Here is a 27797-nt window from a genome sequence, read left to right as displayed (position 1 = left end):
CTAAGTATTTTAGTGTTTATGTACTTTATAATTCTGTATTTTAAACCTTTAATACTAAGTTTTCAATACTTAAAAATAACTAATTTCAGGGCAATATTTTCTTAGTTCTACCACATCAAATTAAGAACTCAAGTACGTCAAAATTGACTACGTGGTTTATACATCTTTAAATTTACTGAAATAAATTACTTGAAAATTTTTCTGTGCTCTAAAAAATGCAGAGTTGAATAACAGAAAAGATACCTATGATCGTTTCTGAGTGAAATTTTTTTGTTTGTTTACAGAATTTCCACAAGTGTGAAAGAATTAGAAAACTTCAGGAATTTGTTACAAAATATTCATTAAAGAAAACAGAAAACAAGTTGAAATGTGCCTGTTTCTGGACTATGAAGGCCAAAGAGTGGAATTTCATTCAGAGGCATATGAGCAATGACATTCTTAAGCCAAACATTTTATATAAAGCTGCTTTTGTAAAAGGAGAATTATATTGTTTTAAGTAGACAATTTTTTTTAATTGTGTTAAGTCTGTGTACAATATTATTGTGAGTAAAAGTAATACTTTGTTGATGTGGTAAAAATTTTAAAGTTTAACATTGAATAAAATGAGGATTATCAAATTCATATATGTTAAAACTAAGTAAATGTTGTAAGTCTCTCAAGAATTTTGTGTTAAGAAGATGTAATATAAATAAAGCTATGGTCGGTGTGTTGACCGCTTTATAGGAAAATGCTGAGGAGGCTCATGAATAATCCATAATTAACAGCCTAAAATTTTTCAGTACATTGAGGGTTACCAGCTTTAGTGAAAAAAAAAAAATACAGAATGCCCAGTTAAATTTGACTTTCAGGTAAAAAATGAATAATGTTTTAAGGTAAGCTTGCTTTAGGCAATATTTGGGACATACTTACACCAAAAATTATTTCCTGTTTAAAATTCAGATTTAACTGGGAATCCTGTGTTTTATCTGGCAACCCAAAAAGTACATTGGTATGAAGTAAATCTGTTTTAGAATTATATTGCTATTTTGATTGGCTCGTTTCGGTGTCTAGAAAGATATAATACCAACTCAAAGACTTAAGGGATTTCTAAACATTGTGAAAAGTTGAATAGATTTATATATTTATTCTCCTAATACTTTACCTAGTGCTGAATAAAATTTGGGGGAAACTCTTTATTTTTATATGATTTCAAATTTACAGAAAAGTTTCCAGGATAGTACAAAGAACTCTGTTACCCAGATTCACGAATCGTTCACACTTGCTTCATCTTTCATGCTCTCTCTGTATATATACAGACATATACTGTTTTTTCCTAAATCATTTGCAAGTCCATTTCAGGCATCATGCCCTTTGAGCCTTATAAATACTTCAGTGTGTAATACTGAATAATTTTTTTAAATGATTTTTTCAGGAAAAAATAAAAGTGGAACTATCATACGGTAAGCCTTAGAATAAGGAATCATTTTGAGTTCCACTGTAAAGTTCTTTTTGAGTTTGTTGCCCTTTTAATGCCTGATATGTATAGTCATAGGGCGTATAATTTTTTTTGTACGTGAGGTTCATTTCCTTTTTCTCCCTAAAACTTAACCAATTTCGGGAGCTTTTCATTAGTGGCAGTCCTTCAATGATAAAAATATTTGAAGAAGTATAAGAATTTTGATCACATGGTAATTGTGAATGAAAAAAACTATACCTCAAAAGGATGTGCCCTCTATGCGTTTTAGCAGGTGTATCATGTTGAGATGTCACATTATTAATAAAGCAGGATTTATTTATATAATGGTTTAGAAATATCATTTTATACTGCTGTATACTTTTTCTTTTCTGTGCCCTTTCTAAAGCCTGGCGTAGTGCCAAGCACGTAGTAAGCACATAGTGGGTGCCCAATACATATTTGTTGAATGAATGTATGAATTTGTATTCAGTATATTTTAAATGAATAATCACAGAGCTAAGTTTAACAATATGTCATATTTTCTTCCCACCCCTCATTTGAATAAGGCAGGAAAAGAAAGACATTTACTAATTAAGTCAATATTCTTGGAGACCCAAAGGAGTATGGAGTAAGTGCCATGTGTAAAAGTTTAAAGGACATTTGTAGTATCTGAACATGTGGAAGATGGGTTTAAATGGTAATTTTGTCTGTATGCTGCTCAAACTTTCATGTCCTGCCCCTGCCCTCTTTTAAAGTCAGTTGTTTTGAAAGAGTATTCCCATCATCACTTTGTCACCTCCCACTTGCTCCATAACCAAAATCTTGCTTTTGGCTCTGTTGTTCCTAACAATTGCTTCTTTTGAAGTCAAAAATTCAAATTATAAATTCACAGTTCAGTTCACAAGCCATTTGACTTTTGTTTTCCTGCATTTGACACTGTTGGCAGTCCCAGGGTTCCTTTTCTCCCCAGGGTTTCTTATATTTCACTCCTGGATACTTCCCTTTGTAGCTTCTTTTCATTAATGCCTTAAATGTTATTCCTCTGACTTTCATTCTTGCCCTTAATCACCACCACTTTTCACTCTTGAGTAATTCTGATTCAATGATTTCTAAATCCTGATTATTAGTCCACACCTGTCAATCCATCTGTTTACTACATGTCTTTACTGTTGTTCCACAGATGCTTGTATATCTTAATCACTCTCCTCCCAAATCGATTCTTATGCCCGTGTTCCTTACTCTGGCTAATTTCAGAACCATCATCATCTTAATTCTCTAGGCTCACTCCTCTCCATCTTCCCCTGTCCAGTCGGTGTCTAAGCGCTGTGGAGTTTATCTCCATTTCTCTGTCTTTCCCTTTTGTTTGCTCTAACCTAGAGCACTACACTAACCTGTCTCCTTATTCTCAGCCTGTCTCCCCTCATGTGCCCCACCATGCTGCCACAGCAGGCTTTCTAGAAGCACTCTAACAAGGTCCTCTGATGTGTCTCCAGTGCCACCCCAGCCCCCATGCTCTGATAAAACACTTAATTCTTCAAATGTGCCAGGATCAGGTCTCCACACCTTGATGCGTGCTGTTCTTTTTGCATCAGGTGCTCTAGCCATCCTTCCCCACCTGGGAAATTCCCGTGTCTCCCTGGAGGCCAGCAGAGAGCCCGTCTCTGTGAAATCTTCCTTATTTCACCCAAGGAGGATCGTCTAATTTCCTCTTAAATGTCACCACTGTAATTACAACCTACCTCTACTGTGTCACTTATTGTACTGTATTTTTTTTAAGCCTCCTTTACTAGAATGTGAGCTCCTTAAGGGCAGGAAAAGGAACTTTATCCATTTTTGCATCTCCATAGCATAGTTTTTGGCATATGAACCCTTAATAAATGTTTGTTGAATAAATTGCTTTTAAAATGACTTTACTGCATTAGAGGTCATACCTTCACTCCAAATATTCTTTACAACAAGAGTTAATAGATTCCCAAGGATTTGTGGACTTCAGGGGGGGTGGCCAGTAAATCTTCTGAAATTGCATTCAAAATTCGGTGTGGTTTTGGCAAATTATAAAGGGATTCTATTATGGAAAAAATAGTAAGAACTCTTCTTTTAGGGGGAAAAGGCAACATCACTGAAGAATTTCTCAAGTAATCAATGACTAGCTGCCCAAGATTACAGGCTAGATAAATTTATTCCTGTTTAAAATTCAAAGAGAAAGAGGTGTTGGAAGTCATGTCATACAAAAAAATTTTTTTAAGCATTGTACTTTTTTAAAAATTAGTTTTGTTGATGTTTATTTTTGAGAAAGACAACGTGAGTGGGGTAGGGGCAGAAAGAGAGGGAGACAGAATCTGAAGCAGGCTCCAGGCTCGGAGCTGTCAGCACAGAACCCCACACAGGGCTCCAACTAACAAACTGTGAGATCATGACCTGAGCCGAAGTTGGATGCTTAACCGACCGAGCCACCTAGGCGCCCCTTACAAAGATTTTTCTTAAATATTTGAATAAACATACTATCACAATCATATTGCTATTTTTAAATAAAGTGTGTGCCAGTTCATGTCAAATTAGTGTACAATATTAAGAGACACGATGTCCAGATATAAATATAAGCTCACGAAAAGCAAACTTCATCTGTAATTCCTGATATTTTTCTCTTTTCTTTGGTAGCACCAGGGTTCTTATGCTTGTATGACAGAAGTCAGTGTCGTCAGTTGAGACATTTAAGAAAACCAGACCTCCAAATAAAAGCACAAACACTTTTATTTTTAACAGTAGTGTTTTGTTACAATTTAGTGAAACAAATAAATACATTCATTGGCCACAGCTATACTTTCACAACCAGTTTGAGACTGATTGTATAGCTGAGAAACACTGTTAAACAATAAAAAAGGCAGCTATGCATAAAAAAGCCACTTTAGCTATAAATTACATCTTTCATAAAACTACAACCAGCTACACTGAGTGGTAAGAGTTTCAAAATTAATGACCACCCAAATGAAACAATAAAAACAAGTACTGCTAATCACTGTAGAATTACACACTTAAGCAATGAAATTCACTGTTCTAATTAATGAACCAAAAAGGAAGGTTTGAAATTGTCATCATGTGCTTCAGTGCAGGATGAGCAGGGAATCGGTAGCCCTTTGATTTCATAAACAGCTCCTTCTTTCGAGACCAAACTTAAAGTGCTCCTAGTGCTTTGGAATTTTTAAGCAAAAATTGGGCCAGAAGCTTATCTTTCTTTGTCTTTGGTGATGTATTGTGGGAGATGTGTACAAGGGGACAAATGCAAGAATTCAGGTACCCTAAGTCAGTGATAAGAATAAGTCTACAAATCTGAAATTTGGAAGAATCAACTAATGCCACTGAAAGAACCAAGATATTTTATCTGGATTTTTTTTTTTAAAGTAATCTTTGCTTATCTGGTCAAATAGGAACACTATGTAGGGAGGCCTTAGAAAAAAATTTATCTTATTTACTTGGAACCTCAAGGATTAAAAGAGATAACACATCTTTTCAGATAGTTCTAGGTAATTAGATACTCAACATTATTAGGAAAATAAATAGTTGGCATTCTGAATAGAAATCTAAGAACTGAAGTTGTCATCAAAATATACCCGGTTAAGTGTATGTTATGTTGTCATGTAAATACCAAGGTTAACTTCTGTACTATAAATTTTTAAGTAATTTGGTTACAATCAGAGAATTTAAAACAGACCCAAGGTAACATTTGTCACTATAGGCTTATGCTTCTGATTGAGTTCAAAGTCATTTTGTATGATAAAAAGAAGAAATTTCTTTGGCTGTATACCAGCCTCCCAAAAGATCAAAAGCATTAAAAATTTCATTTATTCCTGTTATACTCTTATGAAATCACCGAATAAGCAATTATTAAAACCCTGAAAGGTATTTTAAATGATAGTAGAAATAAAACATAACTTTCTAGTCAAAAGACAGAACAGGACAGTTGTATTAGTTGCAGTTCTGAAGAAATAGATCAGCAGACAACTGTATGTAGCCAGTTGTCTTTAAGCACAATTGTGACAACTTCCCAATGTTGCCCGTTCCCTTGGCATCTTGAGGTATTCAGCATCTACTTCTTTCCATATAGATACTGGTAGAAAGTGCATTTTAAAATCCTTTATTACCTTAGCCTACCATATATATATATTTTTAGATTTGGGATAGGACATTCAAGACAGTTTTAATATAATTCTAGAAGTATTCCAATATTGTTAAACACTGGTTTTGTACTTACCTAGTTAGTACATCAGTTTTCTTATTTAGTCTAGTGCTGGAATTAATTTGAATTAAATTTAATCTGGCTTTGCCCACATACAAGATATAAAAATGGGAAAACTAAAGGAGGAATTATATGTCTTACAAAGTATTGCACTTGAGTTTACTGCAATAATGTATCATGACTTAATTTACCTGAGGACAATCCTGATTCAATAGGTACAATCAGCTGTATCTTGTTCAGCCAAATCAGATGCTTTTGAAAATGTATTCATGTTTTAACTTAGAATTGTACATTTTATGAATAATTCTTAAATGCATCTGTAAATGTGTTTAGTCCCAAGAAGTTTCTACCCAAATCTCCCTATGCAAAAATCACTATTGCTTTCTTGAAGAGCCATGCTTAAACTACTATAATATATCTTAATCATACAAAATGATCACTTGACCAATTCTACTCAAAGTAGCCACATCATTTTCACCGGTATACTTTCTTCTTGAAGAAATGACTGTGGCTTTCCAAAGAACACTGCTGGTCATCATTGTAAAGGATTACTCTGTCATTTAAAAAAAATGATGGAATAATTTTGGTTGGTATTTTACAATCATGCTTAAAAGAACTATCTTCAGTGATCACATATTTTTAAGTAGATTTTTAAAAAGAATGGTACGTTGTTATACCTTAATCCTGCACACTGTTCACACTGTAAAATTTTTATTGGGTAAGAATTCCACATAGAATATACCACTGAATATACAGGCTTTGATTTTCATAGGGAAATTGCCTCCTAATTATGTGTACAATATAATATCCTAGTGTGAACCCTAGAGTGTGACTTTGGGGACTGCAGTGTACTCTTTCAGAACAAAGATAAAAGTGCAAATATGCAAATATGCATTTGATGTTCCAAAGTCAGGATGTTTGCAGCCATCAAGTGCCTTAAGATCTAATCCTTCTTTTCTCCCACTCCAAACTTCCCATTTTACTTCATTTTGCTATGAAGAAGTCAAAAGTAACAGGTGTGTTCTCTGCTGAACCACATTTCCAGGCTGTGTTTTCAGGTGCAACAGATAATGGAATGTTTATGTAGATGGCATTTAAACACATCGAATATACACGTTCATGAGAAACAATGGAAGAATCACGGCTCGGTAATGCTGTCAGTTTTGTGGTGTTACATACAAGCTATGGTGATTGCTCATATCTAAATTGCTACAAGTAAAGAGCAAAGGAGCAGTGTCTGTCATAGGTCCATTCAGGTGGGGAGAGACTGTATAGCTGTTGCTGCCACACCCAGTCATGGTGCCATACCAGCCCAAACCTTGCGAATTTGATAAACTGCAACAAGAAAAGGCAAAAAAGTGATAGGAGTGTGATCAGGATGTAAGTCACATTGGCATTTTTAGTGTTCAATGAATTTCATAATACAGTATTCAAATATTGAGTATATTCTTTGCCAAGTAATATGATGGCTTTCTACAAAATGTAATGACTTTTATCTAATATCCTTGATTTTATATCACATATTACAAAAGAATAAATACGTCAGAATTAGAACTTGATTATCAGATGATAATATAGTGCTGTTTATTATGGACTAGGCTCTTGTAAGACATGTTTCTGTGTATATACATGAAGTAATGTATACACACACATACCTTATTTAATTTTTACAACAATCCTATTAGATAAATTCTGTTATCCCCATTTTATAGGTGAAAAACAGGCTGAAAAAAAACAGGTTAAGTAAATTGTCCAGATGAAATGAGAATTACAGAAAATGTTATATCAAGCTCAAAGTATTATGGAGGTATGCTTTTAGCTTTTCACTTTGCCCTGATACACAGCTAATAGTATGGAGTTGCAGTGATTTTAGAGTAAGAAGGACACAAGAAGATTTCCTATAGCATCTAAGATTCCCAAAAGGTTAATCTAGGGTTTTCCTGTGGGCTTTGAATAGCACTATAGATAAGGAAACATATACATCACTCTAATTGTATTCCTTCCCTACTTACTAACTTCTGCCAGCTTTGAAGCAACATGGGATCCTGAAATAAGATGGTACCATTTTACTCCCAAAGGCATTTCTCAAATAAAGGTAACATTAGAGTCAGATGATAGTTTTTTATAGTATAGGTTCCACTATAAGTGTAGCATCTACTGCTCTAAGGTCTGGTTTAAATTATCTTATTTATTGACGTATATCACCAAATCACTTTTTACATATTTGGGTCAAAGCTTAGGTTTGTTCTTGGGGCGCCTCGATGGCTCACTTGGTTAAGCCTCCGACTTCGGCTCAGGTTATGATCTCACAGTTCAGGCTCAGGTCATGATCTCACAGTTCCTGAGTTTGAGCCCCACATCGGGTTCTGTGCTGACAGCTCAGAGCCTGGAGCCTGCTTTGGATTCTGGGTCTCCGTCTCTCACTCTCTGCCCCTCCCCTACTCATGCTCTCTCTCTCTCTCTCAAAAATCAATAAACATTAAAAAATGTTTAAAAAGCTTAGGTTTGTTCCTTTTCAATGTATTCAGTACTAGCCCCGAAGCTTCAGTTTGTTCCTTTTCGATGTATTCAGTGCTTGTCCTGAACACCTACCTTCCTTCTCTAGAACCTCCCAGTCTTGGCAGGTCATCATCACTATCATATCGTCTTGGGTTGTCGAAAAAGTAAGCTCTGGAACTGTAATTGTGACTATTTATCATGCCAGCAGGTGCCTGTGAACAAAATATTAACATATGAAGATTTACTTTCCAACTAAGAAAGAAGGATGAGATCTAGAATGCTTTTTAGTCTTAAACTTTGACAAAAATAGAAAATCAATATAAATGTTCCAGTGTTTTTAAAGATAAGGGCAACAGGCATTGGGGAATCTTATGATGTCATACCAAATTCTGGTTTAGTCTCTGCGCCCGGAAAAAGAGTACCACAGACCATGCTGGGACATGTTCCCACAGAAAGAGGACCATTCCAAATACTACATACTCTTCTCCACTCACATCTTCTAGATGAGCCTGTAAACAGAGTGTGACAGAGCAATGTTTAAGTCTGTCTGATGTGTAAGCAGTCACCCTCCACAATTAACTTGCGTCAGGTAGGGTAATTGAAAACACATCAACCACAGGCACATAAATCTCCAATTTTCCATATTTTGTGGTTTCATATCCTTTAAAGGATGTAAAAATGTGCTTTGATGTTAAGTAGAATAAAAAGCTATTTTTCAATTCATCAATTTATGAAAATATTTTTAACATATGGATAAAATGGAGTGATCTCGTTTTTTGGCCCCAAAGTCTGAAGAGAGTTATAAAAGAGACTACTCATTCTAACTACTCCATGGGCAACATAATAGCACTTACTGAGTTACACCTGTAGAGAAATGTCACATATCAAATTGTTCAGCTCCACTGCTATTTAAAAATATGTCTTTGGGCCTAAACTTCGTATTGTGTTTGCTTATCCTACTAGATGTTGGGAGAGAGAAATGGCAAAAGGAGTGAAGAGATTCTGCCATCTGGAACCACATATGAAAATTCCTTTTCTTTAGAATGGTAACTGAAATTCTTATAAAATGGTATTCCAGAATGTCTTCAATTCACTACAAAGTTAAGTTAATGTAAACATATGACAGGTAGCTATGTCAAACTACACTTTTAGGTGGGGGATGGAGAGTGCTGGGAGGTTAAATATAGAGTACTGGGAATTATTGGAGCAAATACCTGGACACCCAAGGAACTATGAATGCTCTCCCATTAAAATGACTGATGATACTAGATTTTCAAAAAAGTCATTATTTAAACAAACTGAACCACATATTTAGATTATATGTAGGTCTTGGGTTTGAGAGAATAACTTTTATCCTAACAAGTTAAAGATATATTCACTAGCTAATGACAGACAATCCATTTATCTAGAGGTATTTAAACTCTGTCCTTGAAAAAAATTAGCAAGATAGGTTTATGAACAGTAGGTTTATGTCACTAGTAGTATTATTTGCAAAAAGAAAAGAAAATATTCTCACTAATGATTTTCAGTGACACGTGTAAATGAGGATTTTTATACATAAAGCTTTAAGTCTGATTACTGTTAGTAGCTAGAGATTCCATAAAAGTGTTTGTTTGTAAGTCAAACACTTAAAATGTTCTCTTAGTTAAGGCTAACTTCCTTATTAAATTATTAGATTAGCAATACATGGTAGCTACTTACCTTATCTGAAAGATTATCCCAGCCATAGTTAAATGGACTTTCTAATGTATCCTGAGATATGGTGATCACCACCAAATTGTAACATGCTCTTGAAGAGTAGAGGAGAATGACTACAGAGCCTACAACAACAGTCTGGCACAGAGACATACCCTAAAAGAAATAAAACTCATCATCATGACATTGCACATTTGTCATGACAGGCTGTTCATACACATACAACATGGTCACCTCTTGCAATGCACTCTTAGAAAACACTGAGTGAGCACCTGTTGAAACAAACTCTTGATTATCCTGCTTTATGATTCCTATTCTCAGAACCACTTGGGTTTAAATTACCCTATTAATACAGATAAATTATTTGCCAACTTGCCCAATGGTAGCTGGAGGAAGATTTTGTCCTGCCAAGGTTACCCTACTCCCCTAAGTAATATGAAGAAATAAGTTGGCAAAATTGATATTAATCAGAGAGGTAGTTTAGTCCTAATGAGAAAAGTATGGGAAATAGAAGCATTATTCCATTTCATACACTTGGTTTCCAATGAGATACAAAATTAGAATAGAAATACAGCTCTTATGTTATTTGGTTCATTCTATTAGAGAGCTGATGTTAGTTAATCCCTATTGATGTCATTATGTTGACGACAAAATGATGTAGGCACTCAAATGCACTTTTGAATCAATAACATTTTAATATCGAGGCTTCCATTGTTTCCCCAAATAGAAAACTCTTATAATTTAGTACTCACTCACAATTTAGTACTCACACCCAATGGAGTTGCAGGGATTCTTAACATGGGGTCTGTATTTCAATACAATTGGTTTCCTTTGTAATCCTATTTATCTTATGCATTAAAAACATTATTCTGATGTTTTGTCCCCCTCATGAGAGACTCTTAAATATGGAGAACAAACAGAGGGTTATTGCAGGGGTTGTGGGAGGGGAGATGGGTTAATTGGGTAAGGGACAGTAAGGAATCTACTCCTGAAATCATTGTTGCACTATATGCTAACTAATTTGGATGTAAATTTAAAAAAATAAAATTAAAAAAAAATATATTCATGCCGAAAAAAACCCCCAAAAAACCAAAACATTATTCTGAGAAGTGACACAACTGCCAAAAAGATCCACTGCATTGTAGCTGTCCCATTAGGTTTCTGTGTAGAGATAACAAGCATCTGACTAGTATATCATGCCCCTAAATTTACATATTGAAATAGTTGTTAATTACTTTCCTTTTATTTCCTCTTTATATTAAGGGCACTTACATTGAGTTTTTGGTTATGTGTGTAGGTAGATTAAAATAATCTATTAATTTCAGGATAGAAAAAAATTATTAAAAGTACTTATTAGAGGAGCACCTGGGTGGCTCACTCGGTTGAGCGTCCGACTTCGGCTCAGGTCATGATCTCACGGTCTGTGAGTTCGAGCCCCGCGTGGGGCTCTGTGCTGACAGCTCAGAGCCTGGAGCCTGTTTCAGATTCTGTGTCTCCCTCTCTCTCTGCCCCTCCCCCGTTCATGCTCTGTCTCTCTGTCTCAAAAATAAATAAACGTTAAAGAAAAAAAAAGTACTTATTAGAGGGGTGCCTGGGTGGCTTAGTCCGTTGAGCATCCAACTCTTGATTTTGGCTGAGGTCACAATCTCAGTTCATGGGTTTGAGCCCTGCATCAGGCTCCGCACTGACAGCAAGGAGCCTGCTTGGGATTCTCTCTCTCCCCTCTCTCTCTGCCCCTCTCCCATGTGCATGTGTGCCCTCTCTCTCTCTCTCTCTCTCAAAAATAAATAAATAAACTAAAAAAAAAAACCTTATTAGAAGCGTGCACTGGGTTTGGTAGGATTAAGAACCATTATTATAACTGACTTCTTTATAAGAACAACACATTTTAGAGGTATATAAGAAGAAGGAGAACTAAAAGATAAAAGATACCTTGAAAGATGTTGAGAGTACCCTCTTATTTTTTAAATTTTTTATTTATTTTTGAGAGATAGAGCACACACAAACAAGCAGGTGAGCGGCAGAGAGAGAGGGAGACACAGAATCCAAAGCAGGCTCCAGGCTCTGAGCTATCAGCCCAGAGCCCAACATGGGGCTCAAACTCACAAAATGGGAGATCATGACCTGAGCCCATGTCGGACACTTAACCGACTGAGCCACCCAGGTGCTGAGAGTACTCTTTTGACCTACCTCATTACCATAACAAAAAGTATGCGTGAAAACAAGTAAAACCCTAACAAGATTAAAATTTTCTAAAATCAAGGCTAAAATTTTCTACAGTGTACATTTTTATTTTTGCGAATACCCAAAAAAGTTGTTAATAAAAAAGCTAATCTAGGGGTGCTTGGGAGGCTCAGTTGGTTAAGCATCCGACTTCTGGTCAGGTTGTGATTTCAGGGTTTGTGGGTTCCAGCCCCGTGTCAGTCTCTGTGCTGACAGCTCAGAGCCTGGATCCTGCTTCGGATTCTGTGTCTCCCTCTCTCTCTGCCCCTCCCCTGCCTATGCCTTGTCTCTCTCTCTCTTCAAAATATAAAAAAAAAAAACAAACATTAAACAGAAGCTAATCTAAAGCCAATCCAGAACCAATTTTAAAAGTACTATAGTATTAAAGAAACATTAGATAACAAGAAGTTAGAATGTTGTAAGCACTGCCATCCTTTAAAATAATCCTAAGTAACTTTCTGGAGAAATAAAATGACTACTAAAAGACATAATATGGAGATATTTTGCTTATACTTGTAAATACTATAAAAGCCAAAAAAAAAAAAAAAAGGTTGTGAGAAAAGTTAGCAAAGAGTCAATAACACTGAGGCAATTAATAAAACAAAATTACAGCTAGATTACATATATATAACAATGAAAGAAGCTCACTGATTTAGAAAGCAAAGTAAGATTCTTCCTGCAAAACACAGGATTACAAAACAAAACAGAAAAATGGATTCAGCAACATGGAAGCTGTTGTCAAAAAGTTAAAGAAAATCTTTCTAAAATGAATGGAGTCAGTAACAGACAATTCCACTCAGAAGCAATCCTCAAGGTATTATTCTCCCTTCTTCCATCTCTAACATCTACACCACTTTTTTTAGAAATTCCATACCACACAAGGAAAGAAGAGTCACACCTCACTTCAGTATGCATATTATTAACACATTGGTATGCATGTCATTAGCTAGAGTTCAATATTTGTTTACAGGTATTTTTAAAATGTAGATATGCAGAAACTTCAAATTACCATTCACTAAGTTTTGACAAATGTATACACCAGTGTAACCCACATTTCTACCAAAATAGAGAGCATTACCATCACTCCAGAAAGTTCCCTCGCACCCCTTCCCCATCAGCCAAACCCTCAGATGTATACTCTCCTGCTTCTGTTTTTGCCACACCTTAGTTCTGAACTTCCTATAAAGAGGACCATAGAATATGAACTCTTTTGTAGACTTCATTCACTCAGCATAATGTTTTGTGCTTCACCCATGTTGTTGGATGTTTTAGTAATTCTATGGTCTTTGTATTGCTGAGGTGGATAATTAGAATGACTAACTCGCCCTGATTTGCTTAAGAGTTTCCTAGTTTTAGCTCTGAAAGTCCCAGAAAACTTCTCAGTCCCAGAGAAACCAGGATAGTTAATCACACTAATTCCACTTAATAATTATATGAGATTGTTTATATGACAATTTTTTCTGTTGATGGATAGTTTCTATAAATATTCTTATATACATCTTTCTGTGGACATATGTTTTCACTTCTTTGGGGGTAAATACCTAAGAATGGAATTACTGGGTGGTATGGTTGGTATAAATTCAGCTGTATAAGAAATTGCCTGATCTCTTTCCAAAATGGATGTATAATTTTATACTTCCAACAAAGTATGAGAGTTCCAGTTGCTCTACATCCTAGACAACATTAGGGGTTTTCAATCTTTTTAATTTTAGCATGCTGATGGTTGTGTGGTAGTATCTCATTTTTGTTTTAATTTGCATTTCATGAAGACTAATGACATTTTGTTTATTGGCCATTTGTATATCTTCTTTGTGAAAAATCTATTCATATCATTGTCCACTTCTAAATTCGGTTGTCTTTTTTTTTATTATTGAGTTGTAAGAGATCTCTATATATGCTGGAAATGAGTCCTTTGTCAGAAATATGCAAATATTTTCTTGAAGTCTGTGGCTTGCTTTTGCATTTTATTAGTCTTTTCTTTGGATGAGAAATTTAAAATTTAATTAAGTCTAATTCATCAATCTATTCCTTCTGATTACTCTATGACCTAAGAAATCTTTGCCTACGCCCAAGTTGTAAAGATACTTTTTGGTGTTTATTTTCAGAAGTTTTAGAATTTTTTCATTTACATTTAGGTCTATCATCCATTTTGAAATATTTTTATGTGCGTTATAGTATGAGATGGAGTTGGGCTTCATTTTATTTCATATGGATATCCAGTTTTTCCAACCTCATTAGTTAAAAAGGTTTCCTTTTCCGTTTGGATTGCTTTAGCACCTTGGTCAAAAATCAGAAGACCTTATATACGTGGATTGATTTCTAGGCTTTCTATTCTGTTCCATTGATCTGTTTGCCTCTTTTATGCCAGTAGCATAGTGTTTTAATTATTGTAGCTGTATCCTAAATTTCAAAGCCATGTAGTGTAAGTCCCCTGCTTTTTCAGTGTTTCTTTCTGCATTGTTCAATACAATAGCCATTAGCCACATTTGGTTATTTACACTTAAATTAAATTAAATGATCAGATCCTCTGTCACAATAGCTACTTTTCAAGTGCTCAATAGTCACATATGGCTAGCTACCATACTGAACAATGCAGGTATAGAATACTTTCATCATAGTACAAAGTTTTATTAGAATGCACCATTTTAAATGTATTTTTAGGTCCTTTGAGTTTCCATATAAGTTTTAGAATAAAATTGCCAAATTCTATTTTTAAAAACCACATCGTAGAATTATGATTAGGATCGCTTTGAATCTGTAAATCATTTTGGGAAGAATTGCCATCTTAACAATACTGCATCTTCTAATCCATGAACAATAGTCTTCATTGATTTATAGTCTTCTTTAATTTCTCTCAGTAATATTTTGTAGTTTTAAGTACAGAGATATTGCTTGGTTTTTTTTGGAAAATTTGTTTCTTTTTTTTTTTTTAAGTTTATTTATTTATTTTGAGAGAGAACATGAGTGTGAGCGGGGGAGGGGCAGAGAGAAAAGGAGAGAGAGAAACTCAAGCAGGCTCCATGCTGTCGGCATAGAGCCTGATGCAGGACTCAATCTCATGAACCATGAGATCATGACCTGAGCAGAAATCAAAAGTTAGATGCTTAACCAACTAAGCCACCCAGGTGCCTTGGAAATTTTGTTCCTAAGTATTTTGTTTTTTGATGCTAACATAAATGTGATTTGAATTTTATCTTCTAATTGACTGCTCTTGGTATATATAAAAACACAATAATTTTGCATTTTGACCTTGTATCCTGAGAACTTGCTAAGTTCACTCATGAATTCTAGTAGTTATTTAGCAGACTCTTTAAGATGGTCTACAAAAGCAATTCTGTTAAGTACAGACAGTTTTCTATTCCAATTTTATACTTTTTGTTTCTTGTTTTCTTGGAATATTGAATAGAAATGGTGAGAATGGGCACTCTTTCTTTGTTTCCAATCCTAGGGGCAAAACAATACTTTAAGTATGATATTGATGGAAGGTTTTTTATAGATGCTTTTTATCAGATAGAGGATTGTTTCTTGTATACCCTATTAGCTGAGAGTTCCGTGTTTTTTTAAGTCATGGAGGGTGCTGAATTTTATCAAATGTTTTTTCTACATCTATTCAAATTATTACACATTTATTTTTTCCCTTTGTTCTCCTAATGAGTGAATTAAACTGATTTGATTTTCAATGTGAAACCAATGTTGCATTCCTGGGATAAACTCTTCCTGGTTATAATATCTTTTCCTTTTTACATATTGCTTAGATTCTGAGTCTTTAAGTATTGTAGCTTTTATGTGCTTTGTAATATTTTTGTCAAGTTTGGTATCACAGTAATGCTGTCCTTATAAAATATGTTGGAAAGAGTTCTTTCCTTTTATATTTTCAAAAGAGTTTAATATTGGTATTATCTTTAAAGATTTGATAAAATTAACCAGTGAAACCATCTTGGCCTAGAGTTTTCTTTGACAGAAATTTCTGATAACAAATCAAAATTTTTTTAATAAATATAGGGCAATTCAGAACTAATATTTTATCTTCTACCAATTTGTTACATTGTATTTTTAAAGCAATCTGTCCATTTCCTCTAAGTTGTCAAATTTACTCACAAAAAGCTGTTCATAATATTCCTTCATTTTTCTTTTAATGCCTGTTAAGATCTACAGTGATATTCCCTCTTTCATTCATGATATTGGGAATTTGTATCTTCACTCTGCTTGTTTCCGTACATAAAATTTGTTCATCTATTCACAGAATTAACTTTTGGCTTTAATTTTTCTATTGTTTATTTTCTGTTTCACTGATTTCTATTCTTATCTTTATTACTCAGTCCCTCAGTCCTTCTACTTGCTTTGGACTTACTTCTTTTTTTTTTTTTTTTTTTTTTTTTTAACTTTGTCCTAGTTTCCCCCATAGTTTCTAAGGTGAAATCTTAGGCCATAGTTTTATATCTTTCTTCCATTCTAATATAGCATTTAAAGATATATTTTTCTCTTCAAGCACTATTTTAGCAGTATCCCACAAATTTTGATGTATTGTATTTTGTTATCCTTCCATATGAAATGTTTTCTAATTTCCCTTGTGATTTCTTCCTTTTCTTATGGGTTATTTAGAATTATAATTTTTAAATATTTGGATTTTTTTTTAGATATCATATTACTGATATTTAATTGCATTATGCTAGAAAACATTCTTTGATTCCAATTCTTTTGAATGTATTGATACTTTTATTATGGTGCCTTGTATGGTTTATTTTGATGACCATTTCCATGCTCAATTGAAAGGAATGTGTACCCTCCAGTTACTGAGAGTCAGTTAGCTCAAGGGTGTTGGTATTGCTGTTCAGATTTTTTGTACTGACTGTTTTATCAATTGTTGGGGGGGGCAATAAAATCTCCAACTATAATTGTACAAATTCCCCCCTTTTATTTCTCACTATTTTGGTAAATCTTTTTTTCTGCTTTATTTCCTACTATTTTTGGCTTCATGTACCCATTTATAATTTTTATGTCTTTCTGATGAAATATACCTCTTATATTTGCTAATATTCTTTGCTTCCTGATGAAAGGTATCTTTTTATATCTGGTAATACTTGGTTTTTAGATCTATCTTATCTGATATTAAAGGGCCTTCTTATGCTTACTGAATGCATAGTATATTATAGTTTCCACTTATTTATTTTTGACATATCTTTTTTTTATATTTAAAGTGCCATTTTGAACATCTCTATTTTTTAATGGGAATGTTTAGTCCATTAACATTTAATATAATTGGTGATATGTTTGGATTTAAATCTTACATTTTACTATTTGTTTTCTGTTTGCTTCTGCTTGTGTTTTGCTGTTGGTGTTTGTTTTTCCTCTATCTATTACTTCCTGTGTTTTTTTGGGTTAATTGAATATTTTTTAGGATTACATTTTAACTTATCTATTGGATTTTTAACTATACTTTTCCAGTTTTTGTTTTGTTTTGTTTTGTTTTCACTTTAAGTGGTTGCTCTAGGGTAGCAGTTCTTAAAGTGTGGTCCAGGGACCTTAAAGATCAAAATCAAACTGATAAAAAAAATACTAAGATGTTATTTACTTATTGTACTCTAATTCTCTTTTGGATGTACAGCAGAGTTTTCCAGAGGCTACATGATAAGGGATGATGTCAACACTTTATATGCATGTATATTCTTGTGTTTTATAGAATTCCTGATATAATAGAATTAGGGTATAAATATGTGCATTTTCAGAGATGAACTCAGACTGTTTTCCTACTTTTACTGGCCTCTTACTAGGTTTCTTTGGTTATACCTGCTGAAACTCCATTATCATCCGGTAAGTAGTTATTTTGAAATCCTTGTACCTCCATGGAAAGACAATAAGAATTGGTATACCTGACAGATTTGTTTTACAATATTTAAGAACTTTCTTCCAAAACTTTAAAAAATTTGAAATTTGATATTAAACTCATATTAAAAATTAATCATATTTTACTCTAAAATGAAAACATATTTTTTTAATATTTAAGAATGGATTATTGTCTCAGGAATAGGACATTATTTTTTTTAATGGATACAGAGTTTCACTATGGGATAATGAAATGTTCTTGAGATAGATAGCAATGGTTGTACAACAATATGAATGTACTTAATGCCACTGAACTATACACTTAAAAATGATTAAATGGTAAAATTTATGTTATATATATTTTACCACAATAAAAAATATCTTTAACATACAACTTCCCTGTTTATCTCTAAGATGCTGAGAAATAGGAAAGTGATTAGAACTCTCTGACTCAATAAAGTAAGGAAACTACCTCAAAGGAACTGTATGAAACTGATTTCTTGTTTTGTTTTATCAAATAAAATGTAATGAAAAGTATCTTTCAATAGGCTTTACAAACGTTAATAATTTATCTTGTTGTGTCTTCTATGACAGAACATTTCTGAATAATATTAAGGCCCAAGTTAGGCTGCAGCGTCATTTTGAGACCAGAGTTTAAAAGCAAGAGGAATTGAAATTTAAATGCAGATGTGGTGAGCACTTTAAACACTAAAAATTGTTTTTATAACTTTCCAAATTAGAAATGAAAACACCATTCAAATATTTACAGGCTATATTACTATATTGCACTGGCTGAGAAAGCACACACAGTAGCTGAGAAACCAGTAAAGCCTTACACAGTGGACAGTACTGAATGCCTGCCGGAGGGGAAGTCCATTCAGTAAATTATGGCATCGCCATTTTCCAATAGTACAGAAATTAACTGATTTGAAGATTTAACTGAAAACAAAGATTTAATTTTTTATATTTTTGTCTTGTAAATGATTGAACTTGATGAAGCAGGACTAATTTTGTTTGTAATAATCCAGTGTGAGCATCAACTAATCATCCAGAAAGGTATTCTTTTATGTCAATGTCTGAGAAGAAACATAAGTGGCACTGAAATATCCAAAGTGTTGAAAACTCTTCTGATTTTTTATCCTGGGTCAACTGTGTTGATATGTTCACTAATGGTACAAAAGCAATGGTAGGGAAAACTTCTGGGCCTTAGTACAAAGCAAGGCAGTGGCCCCAAACTGTATTGTATTCTTTACTACTATGAATTCCTGATTAAAAAAGAAAGTCAGTGTCACTTAAGAATATCCTTGATGAAGCAATGAAAATATTTATTAATTATCAACCTAAAGTATGTGTCTATTTAAAATTCTGTGTGATGAGGGGTGCCTATGGCTTAGTTGGTTAGGCATCTGACGCTTGATCTCAGCTCAGGTCATGATCTCATGGTTTGTGAGATCAAGCCCCACGTTGGGCTCTGCCTTGATGGTGTGGAGCCTGCTTGGAATTCTCTCTCCCTTCCTCCCTCACCTCCCCTCCCCAACTCATGCTTGCTCTCACTCTCTCAAAAATAAATAAATAAACTTAAAAAAAATTCTGCGTGATGACATGAGACATGCACTTAAAGCAATTCTGCTGCATACTGAAGTATAGTGGTAGTCTTGAGGAAAAGCACTTATGTGGTTGTTTGACTTGTGAGCTAAACTAGACTTTTTCATGGAACGCCATTTTTTACTTAACAGACAACTATGGAAGACAAACAATGCTTATTCATGCTTGGTTACCGGGAATATGTATTTTTAAAAATAAGTGAAATTATCCTGTCACTTCATAGAAAATATCTGACACTATTGTCAATGGTGAAATATAAATTTTCTAATGAAAATTAGAATTTTTGAGAACTTGTAAACTCTTATGTCCATGATAAGACTGGCATGGCAGCTTCTAAAAACTTAAACACTTTTCTGATGACATTGGAGGCAATATTAATAAATGTGATTTTGAATACTGTCCAATGAAATGTATCATCATTTTGAAGATCTTGACCACTCTCTTCCAATGATCAATGCATGATGTTACACAATCATTCAAAGTGTAAGATAGACCAATAGTAGTACAGAAAGTTCACTAATATGGTTTTAGATTCTGCATGGCAACTAACCTTCAAGAAACCTCCACTTCAGATTTTTGGTGTAGTATTAAAGAAGAATATCCACAATTATCTGAAAAGGTTTTAAAATTCTCCTCCATTTTCCAACTACATATATGTGTGAGGATGGATTTTCTTCATATACTTCAACCTAAATGACATATCACAACAGATTGAATGCAGAAGCAAACATGAAAATCCAGCTGTCTTCCATTAAGTCAGAAATTAAAGAGATCTGCAAAATGTAAAACAATGTCGATCTTCTAATTTATTTTTGTTTTGGAAAATACAATTAGTTTTCATAAAAACATGTTATTCATGTTAACATAATGGATAATATATTATTGTTATTTTAAATGAATTAAGAAATGAATATTTTTAGAATTTCTCAATTTTTATTTCTAATAATGTATATATAGATGGGTATAACACTAGATATTGGAGTCCTCAATAATTCTCAGAGGTCTAATCGGGTCTTGAGACCAAAAAGTTTGAGAACCACTACTCTAAAGATTATGATATATATCCTTAACTTCCATGGTCTAATAGTTAACATCATACCACTTTGACATAAAATGTAAGAACTTTGCAACATTATGGGTACATTTATCCCCTGTCCTTTATACTATAGTTGCTATCACTGTTATATATACTATAGAGAGAATTATTTATCTACATATGTAAGCCTCACATTGTAAGTTTTGCTTTGCACAGTCATATTTCTTTTTTAGAAATTAAGAAATTATATTTACCCAAATATTTACTATTTCTTGTGTTCTTCATTCCTTCCTGAAGAGATGAAATTCAAGTTTACTTTATTTCCCTTTAGGCTGTAGAATTTTCTTAACATTTCTTGTAGTGCAGGTCTGTTGGTAACTAACCCTCTTAGTTCTATTGGAAGATTTTTTATTTCTTCATCATTCTTTAAGAATATTTTAATAGGATAGAGATTTCGGAGTTGATAACATTTTTCCTTCAGCATGTTGAAGATGTCGTTTCCATGTCTTCTGGACTCCTTTATTTCTGATGAGAAGTGAGTGATCATTTGAATCAATGTTCCCTTATGTATGCGTCATTTTCCTCTGCTCTCAAGATTTCGTTTTTATTTTTGGTCTTAAGTACTTCGACTATAATGAACCTGTGTGACACTTTCTTTATATTTATGCTGATTGGGGTTGCTGAGCTGTAAATTTATGTCTTTCATCAAAAATTGGAAAATTTCAGTCATTACTTCTTCAAATATTTTTTCCAAAATAATTTTCTCCCTCTTTTCCTTTTCCACTTATGCATACTTAGGTCCCGAGATTCTGTTCATTTTATTATCATCTTTCCCCTACTCTCCTCTGTGCTTCAAATTGGATACTTTCTGCTGATTTATTGATTTTTTTTCTTCTTTCATCTTCAATCTTCTGTTAAGCCCAACTGGTGACTTTTTAATTTAAATATTGTATTTTTTAATTCTAGAAATTCTTTTTATAGTTTTTAGTTCTCCTGAGTTTTCCTATTTATTTATCAAAGTGTATTTTCTTTTACATACTTAAGCATAATATAAAATCTTTGTCTGATATAGCCAACACCTACATCATCTGGAAGGGGGGATTGCCTCCAAAGATTGTTTTTTGAGTTTTACTTTTTGCCTTTTAAGTATGACTTATATTTTTCCTGTTTCTTCATATATCTAGTAATCTTGGATTGTGCTCTGCCCCTTGTGAGTGACATGTTTTAGAGAGTCTGGATTCTGTTATATTCTTCTAAAAAGTATTGATTTTTCTCTTTCCCTTTTTTTTTTTTTTCAAGCAAAAACTAATGTGGTTAGACTCAAATCCCAAACTGTCTTCCATGTATAGAGAGCAACTGAAATATCAGTTCAATTCCTTTCTTCTTAATTGTGCTGCTTGAATTCTGCCTTGCTCACGTGCAGTTCAGGTATCAGATAAAAATTTGGCAGAATTTATCATTAGAATTTGGGGCTTCCTCTATCTGGCTGTCTTCTTCCTGAAATTTCCCACTCATTTTCCATCTGTGGTAGTTACTTGAATTTTGTCTTCTGATTCTTCAAGCAAGTTAAACAGAGGTCTTCTCTTCTAGCTTTGGCTGCCCCGTGGATGAGAACTTCCCTCAGGTTAGAAGCTGTAAAAAACAGGAAACTCACTCAGTGTTATTTCCTTCTTCTAAGTGGTTGCTCTCCAGTGCCTTCAGTGCTTTTTATATTTTGTCCAGAATTTATCATTGCTATCTGTGGAAGGTTTGTCCAATAGAAGCTACTTAGCCATTACCAGAAGCAGAATCCAACACATATTTTTGGAAAACATCTCACAAATGCTACTTCCATTTTGAGAATAAAATGCCAAACTAAGGATCAAAAGTAAGAAAACAAAGTAGTCTCAATTAGTAAATTAAAAAATAAACAGTTGACCCTTGAACAACAGGTTTGAACTGCTGAACTGTTTAAACAGGTTGAAGTCTACTATCCACAGATTTTTTGACAAATACTGTACAGTACTGTAAATATGTTTTCTCTTCCTTATGATTTACTTAATAACATTTTCTTTCCTCTAGCTTACTTTACTGTAAGAATACAGTATATAATACACACAGTATACACGGTGTGTGTTAATTGACTGTTTCTATTATTGGTAAGGCTTTCAGTCAACTGTAGGCTATTAGCAGTTAAACTTTGGAGGAGTCAGTGTGTCAACTGTACTTCAATTAAAAAAAAACCCCAAAGACATTGAAAGAAGTTTTAGGGGAGTCAAAGCTATACGTGGATTTTAAATTGTGTAATGGGTCAGTGCCTCTAGTCCCTCTGTTGTTCAAGGGTCAACTGTATTTCGATAATTATAAAATTTAAACAGGTTCAAAAAGGTTCATGCTTCCAAGACAATGAAATTAGATCTCTGACTCCTATGGATTTTTAAAAATGTGACAAGTGTGTGGTGGGTCTGCTCAGCAACAGAAGAGGAAATAAGACTTGGGGTATAAGAACTGGAGTAACAAAGGCAGCCAAGTGCCACAGCTTAAGATGGATGGAGTAAATCCTCATAATTCAAGAGAGAAATTATAGCAAAGTATTGGGAAGATGGCAATCATACCTATTACAGAGGAAGGTGCAGTCTCTATTTCTCTACCCATCATCCTCCCAAAGTCTGGTTACATAATATTTTAGGGTGATGGAAAAAGACACTGATAGTATTTTAGTCTATTTCTTTAATTATGGCTTAAATTACCATAAATCAGTGCTTTGGTCTTATAGGATCAGCTAGTCTGCATGGAAGATCAGAAATATCAGTCTGGGTGGCTCAGTTGGTTGAGTGTCTGACTCTTGACTTCAGCTCAGGTCATGAGCTCATGGTTCATGAGTTCCAGCCCCACATTGGGCTCTGTGTTGATAGTGCGGAGCCTGTTTGGGATTCTCTCTCTCTCTCTCTCTCTCTCTCTCTCTGCCCCTCCCCCACTTGCTCTCTATCTCTTTCTCTCAAAAAAAAAAAATCAGTCTAATTGAATGTTACTGTGTCTCTGTAAGATGCTGATGCTGTTTTCCATTTTAATACGTTAAATTAATATGGATAAAAGGTTAAGTGAACATTGGACAGAAAGGTTTACATAATAATTAAAACTGTTAGGAATTCAGGAGAGAGAGAGAGGCAGAGAGAGAGAGAGAGAGAGAGAGAGAGAGAATGCATTATTTGCACATGGCCCACTGGGCTAGGAGACAATAAGTATCAGACAATTATTCCCTTTACACTTTTATCAGATATAAAATTTTGCATTTCCCTGACCAGAGATATAAACCTAACAGCTTAACTTCTATTCCCATCCTGCCTTTGAGTGTTCTCTTATACAGATAATCCCAACCTGTCATTACAGGGACTAAGCATCTACATTGGCTTAAATCTTTTTGTGTAGATAAGTTATTTTGTCCATTATGTTCTATATTGTTATAAATATTATTTTTTTCTGAAGTTGGAAGGAATATTAGAATAAAAATAATTTTATCAGTATGCATTTTAATGTTAATAGTTATGTGTAATTTTGAGAAAAAATAAATAAATTCAAATATACCACAGAAATCATACAAATGAAGTCAAGGCAAACAGCAATAAAAAAAACTTAATGGGAGAAATAGACCAATAGTAACATGCAATCATGTCAATAAATACAAACTGTTTGTTTATCATAGAAAAGGTTTCTAAAAAACAATCAAAATAATTCTATATTTTGTCCAAGTTAATGAGACACACTTGAAATGTTAGCAATAGATAAAAAGTTAAAAGCATTGTCTATCATGAGCATGCAAATAAAAGAAAATTGAAATTGTAATAAAAGTTACAGTAGATCACAGAACAAAAATGCCTATGATTAAAAATGCCATTACATAATTTCAATATTTGTTCTAAAGATTTTAAAGAAAAGTTAGTTAAATATTAGATGAAATGTCACCTATTAAGAGACTTCAACCCTTACCGAAATCCACGCGAAATGGTAAAGAAAGTGGAGTCGAGTAAAATTAAAATATTTAAAAGAGAAACTCAGTTTTTCAGTGATTCTTATTCTTTTTTTTTCGATCAATGTTCCTTTTGAGAATCTGATTACATGTATAGCACCCCTCTCCAGATAAATTTTGCCAACTATTTCAGGTATTCAAGAACTTTTTGAAGTTACGTTACCAGCCTTTAGTACATGTTAGGATCATAATAGCTAACATTCATAAGCACTTCCCAAGTGCTAGGCCTTATATTAAGTACTTTATATGAAATTTCATTTAATCCTTATAACCACCTTAGAAGGTACTACTCTTATCTTCATAACAACCTATAAGATCAACACTATCATAATTTTCATTTTACAGATCAGCTGAATGAAACTTAGAGATACTGTTACTTGTCCAATGCCACATGGCCAGTAACAGAAGAGATGGGATTTATTGCCTTATCTCTTTGATCTCAGGTTTCCAGCTCTCTCTCTCTCTCTCTCTCTCTCTCTCTCTTTTAAGAGACAGAAAGACAGTGAGCAGGGGAGGGGTAAAGGGAGAGGGAGAGAATCTTAAGCAGGCTCCACCCTCAGTGTGGAGACCTACCCAAATGAGGCTCCGAATGGGGCTGGATCCCAGGGCCCTGGGATCGTTACCTGAGGTACAATCAAAAGTCAGATGTACCACCAACGGAGCCACCCAGGTGCCCAATCAGGTTTCTAGCTCTTAATCACTATGATATGTTGTCTCTCAGTAAGGCCTTTCCAAATTAATTAAAAATTGATATATCTGAAAAAAGAGATACAAACATATCCAACAGTATATCCAATGCCATTTTTTATGTTAATTTATTTATTTATACCACCCTCATTACAAAAGAGAATTTGAAGTAGTTACAGAGATACAAACAAAATAAAAAATATATAAGAATGTGTGTCTGGTGGTGGTGGGGGAATAAGAAAGTAAAATAAAACTAGAGGTAGAGCCAGAACCAAAGTGGATATCATAAGGTCATCTATGATTGATGTAGAGGTAAACCACATATTTGCCTCTGAATGGCATAGTGGCCAGAGAAAAGAAGGACTTAATCAATACTGTTTTACCTGGGACTGAACTGGAGAAAAATATCTTTTCTGGGGAACGCTGTATAGATAATATCCTCAACATTATACAATAGTGACTTTTAAGATAAATGTTTCTTACATATTTCTTGATACAGGTCAAAGTATAGGTCAGAACAGACAATTCTATCCATGATACAATGAAGTCTGAGTACAAAACATCTGGACTGGGTTGAGGATAAAATGTAGAATAGCTATGGAGATGAACAAACAAGAAATCCTTCAGGTCATTTTTTTTTTGGCAATTAAGCTTTTAAATTTAACAGTTGAGACTTTATTTCAAGAAACTGGAGTACAGAAATTATATACTGTTTAGGCTGAAATGCATACACAGTCAAGCAGAGGGTAAAACTGATAACTTCTTAAGGAAGTTAGGGGACCTGAATAAGATAGATGTATGAATTTTAGACTTCCCATCAAAGTAAGTTGAAGGAAGACCTATATGTAAAGACAGTATCTAATTCACATTGATATATAAATATGTAATGTTGAAGACATGGCTTAAACTCAAATAGAAAATTTTCTTTTTTTTTGTTAAATAAGAATGTTCGTACAATATAACAAGATTATGGAAAGCTGCCAAAGCAGTACTTGAGAAAACATGTTGCTCTAAATATCTTATTAGTTTACAAAATAATAAATCACGTATCTATATAAGAACACAGACAAAGAACAAAGTAAAATCCTTAAATATGTAAGAAAGTCAAAAATTGGAAGAGCAGAAACAAACTATTCAAATCGACAATAACCTAATATTTAAAAACCCAGTTAGAGTTGCTACTTTGAAAAAGAGAACCAATACACAGCATTGTTCTAGCTGCTAAAAGAATTTAAAATTTTTTTTAAAAAGAGAATCCAGGGGCACCTGGGTGGCTCAGTCGGTTAAGCATCCGACTTCAGCTCAGGTCACGATCTCGCGGTCCGTGAGTTCGAGCCCCGCGTCGGGCTCTGTGCTGACGGCTCAGAGCCTGGAGCCTGCTTCCGGTTCTGTGTCTCCCTCTCTCTCTGCCCCTCCCCCATTCATGCTCTGTCTCTCTCTGCCTCAAAAATAAATAAATGTTAAATAAAATAAAATAAAATAAAAATAAAAAGAGAATCCAGGTAGTTATTTCTAAATTTTATTTTGGAGGGGTGCCTGGGTGGCTCAGTCGGTTAAGCATCTGACTTCAGCTCAGGTCATGATCTCACGGCTCATGGGTTCGAGCCCCGCGTCAGGCTCTGTGCCAACAGCTCAGAGCCTGGAGCCTGCTTCAGATTCTGTGTGTCCCTCTCTCTCTGCTCCTCCCCAGTTCATGCTCTGTCTCTCTCTGTCTCTCAAAAATAAATAAACATTAAAAAAATTAAATTTTGTTTTGGAGATGAAGGGGAAAGAATCAAATCAAGTTCATAAAAAGGAGAAACATTAGAGTTATGCCTTCAAAGTTTGGTAAGATGAGGACAAACAGTAATAGAGCAGTGGGTGGGGGAGAGACATTCCTGGAAAATGAAACAGCCTAAAGATATAGAGACAGGAAAGAATATTGTGTGCCATTTAGAAATAAGGTAGGTAAGATTTTGTTGAAACAAATTATGTAAGATATCATTATCAATGAATATTTAGAAGAAGGAAGGAAGGAAGAATAAAAAGAAAAACAAAGGATCCAAGTCTGAGCTTTTAAGGAAATGTTCTTAGGGATAGTAGGAAACAGGGTCAGTTTAAAAGGGGAAGAGGCAGATGCTTAGCTGATATTTGTGGACTAAATAAAAGAAATGGCTATTACTGTCCAGAAGTCAAAAAATAAAAATGAGCCTAGTGATTTACAAGGAGAATGTGAAAGCAAGAGGCTGTACTCTTTGAATAAATAAGTTTATAATCAACTTAGGAAGACCAAGAACTATGTAACAGTACAATGTAATACAAAAGATCTATTATGTTTACCTTTAAAGTTATGTATTTAAGCATTTCCCTCTGTAATGTTCTTAGAGAATTCTGAATCCATGCGCCTGTTAAATGTAAAACTTCTAAAATAATAATAAAAAAATGAATACCTTTCATATCATAGTTAGGGGATGTTTGAAATAATTCTGGAGAAGTTATCAGATGAGCTTTTCTTCTTAGATTGGCAACTTTACTTATATTCAGAGAAACATTTATTTCAAAGCAAGTAAAACCA

General features: G+C 34.0%; 2 protein-coding genes across 3 annotated transcripts in view; one reads left to right on the top strand and one right to left on the bottom strand.

Moving 5' to 3' along the window:
- Positions 1 to 3344, top strand: part of ERO1A (endoplasmic reticulum oxidoreductase 1 alpha) — a 45869-nt gene extending 42525 nt beyond the window's left edge. Inside the window, exon 15 of the mRNA XM_053889417.1 lies at positions 285 to 3344. Coding sequence (XP_053745392.1) covers positions 285 to 345 — 61 coding nt within the window. The 3' untranslated portion in view covers positions 346 to 3344. The remainder of the gene's footprint in view (positions 1 to 284) is intronic.
- Positions 3345 to 4168: 824 nt separating this feature from the next.
- Positions 4169 to 27797, bottom strand: part of GPR137C (G protein-coupled receptor 137C) — a 65142-nt gene continuing 41513 nt past the window's right edge. The window contains exons 4-7 of one of the 2 annotated variants that reach the window (XM_019451803.2): positions 9870 to 10019; positions 8552 to 8677; positions 8262 to 8380; positions 4169 to 7004 (exon numbers count right to left, since the gene is read on the bottom strand). In XM_019451803.2, coding sequence (XP_019307348.2) covers positions 6827 to 7004; positions 8262 to 8380; positions 8552 to 8677; positions 9870 to 10019 — 573 coding nt within the window. In that variant the 3' untranslated portion in view covers positions 4169 to 6826. The remainder of the gene's footprint in view (positions 7005 to 8261; positions 8381 to 8551; positions 8678 to 9869; positions 10020 to 27797) is intronic. The other variant, XM_019451804.2, reaches the window with a different exon arrangement.

This window comes from Panthera pardus, unplaced genomic scaffold, assembly GCF_024362965.1.
Source record: "Panthera pardus isolate Hobbes unplaced genomic scaffold, ASM2436296v1 HiC_scaffold_24, whole genome shotgun sequence".
NCBI lineage: Eukaryota > Metazoa > Chordata > Mammalia > Carnivora > Felidae > Panthera > Panthera pardus.
Note: the sequence above shows the minus strand (reverse complement) of the source record. Positions and strands in the feature narration are given on the sequence as shown.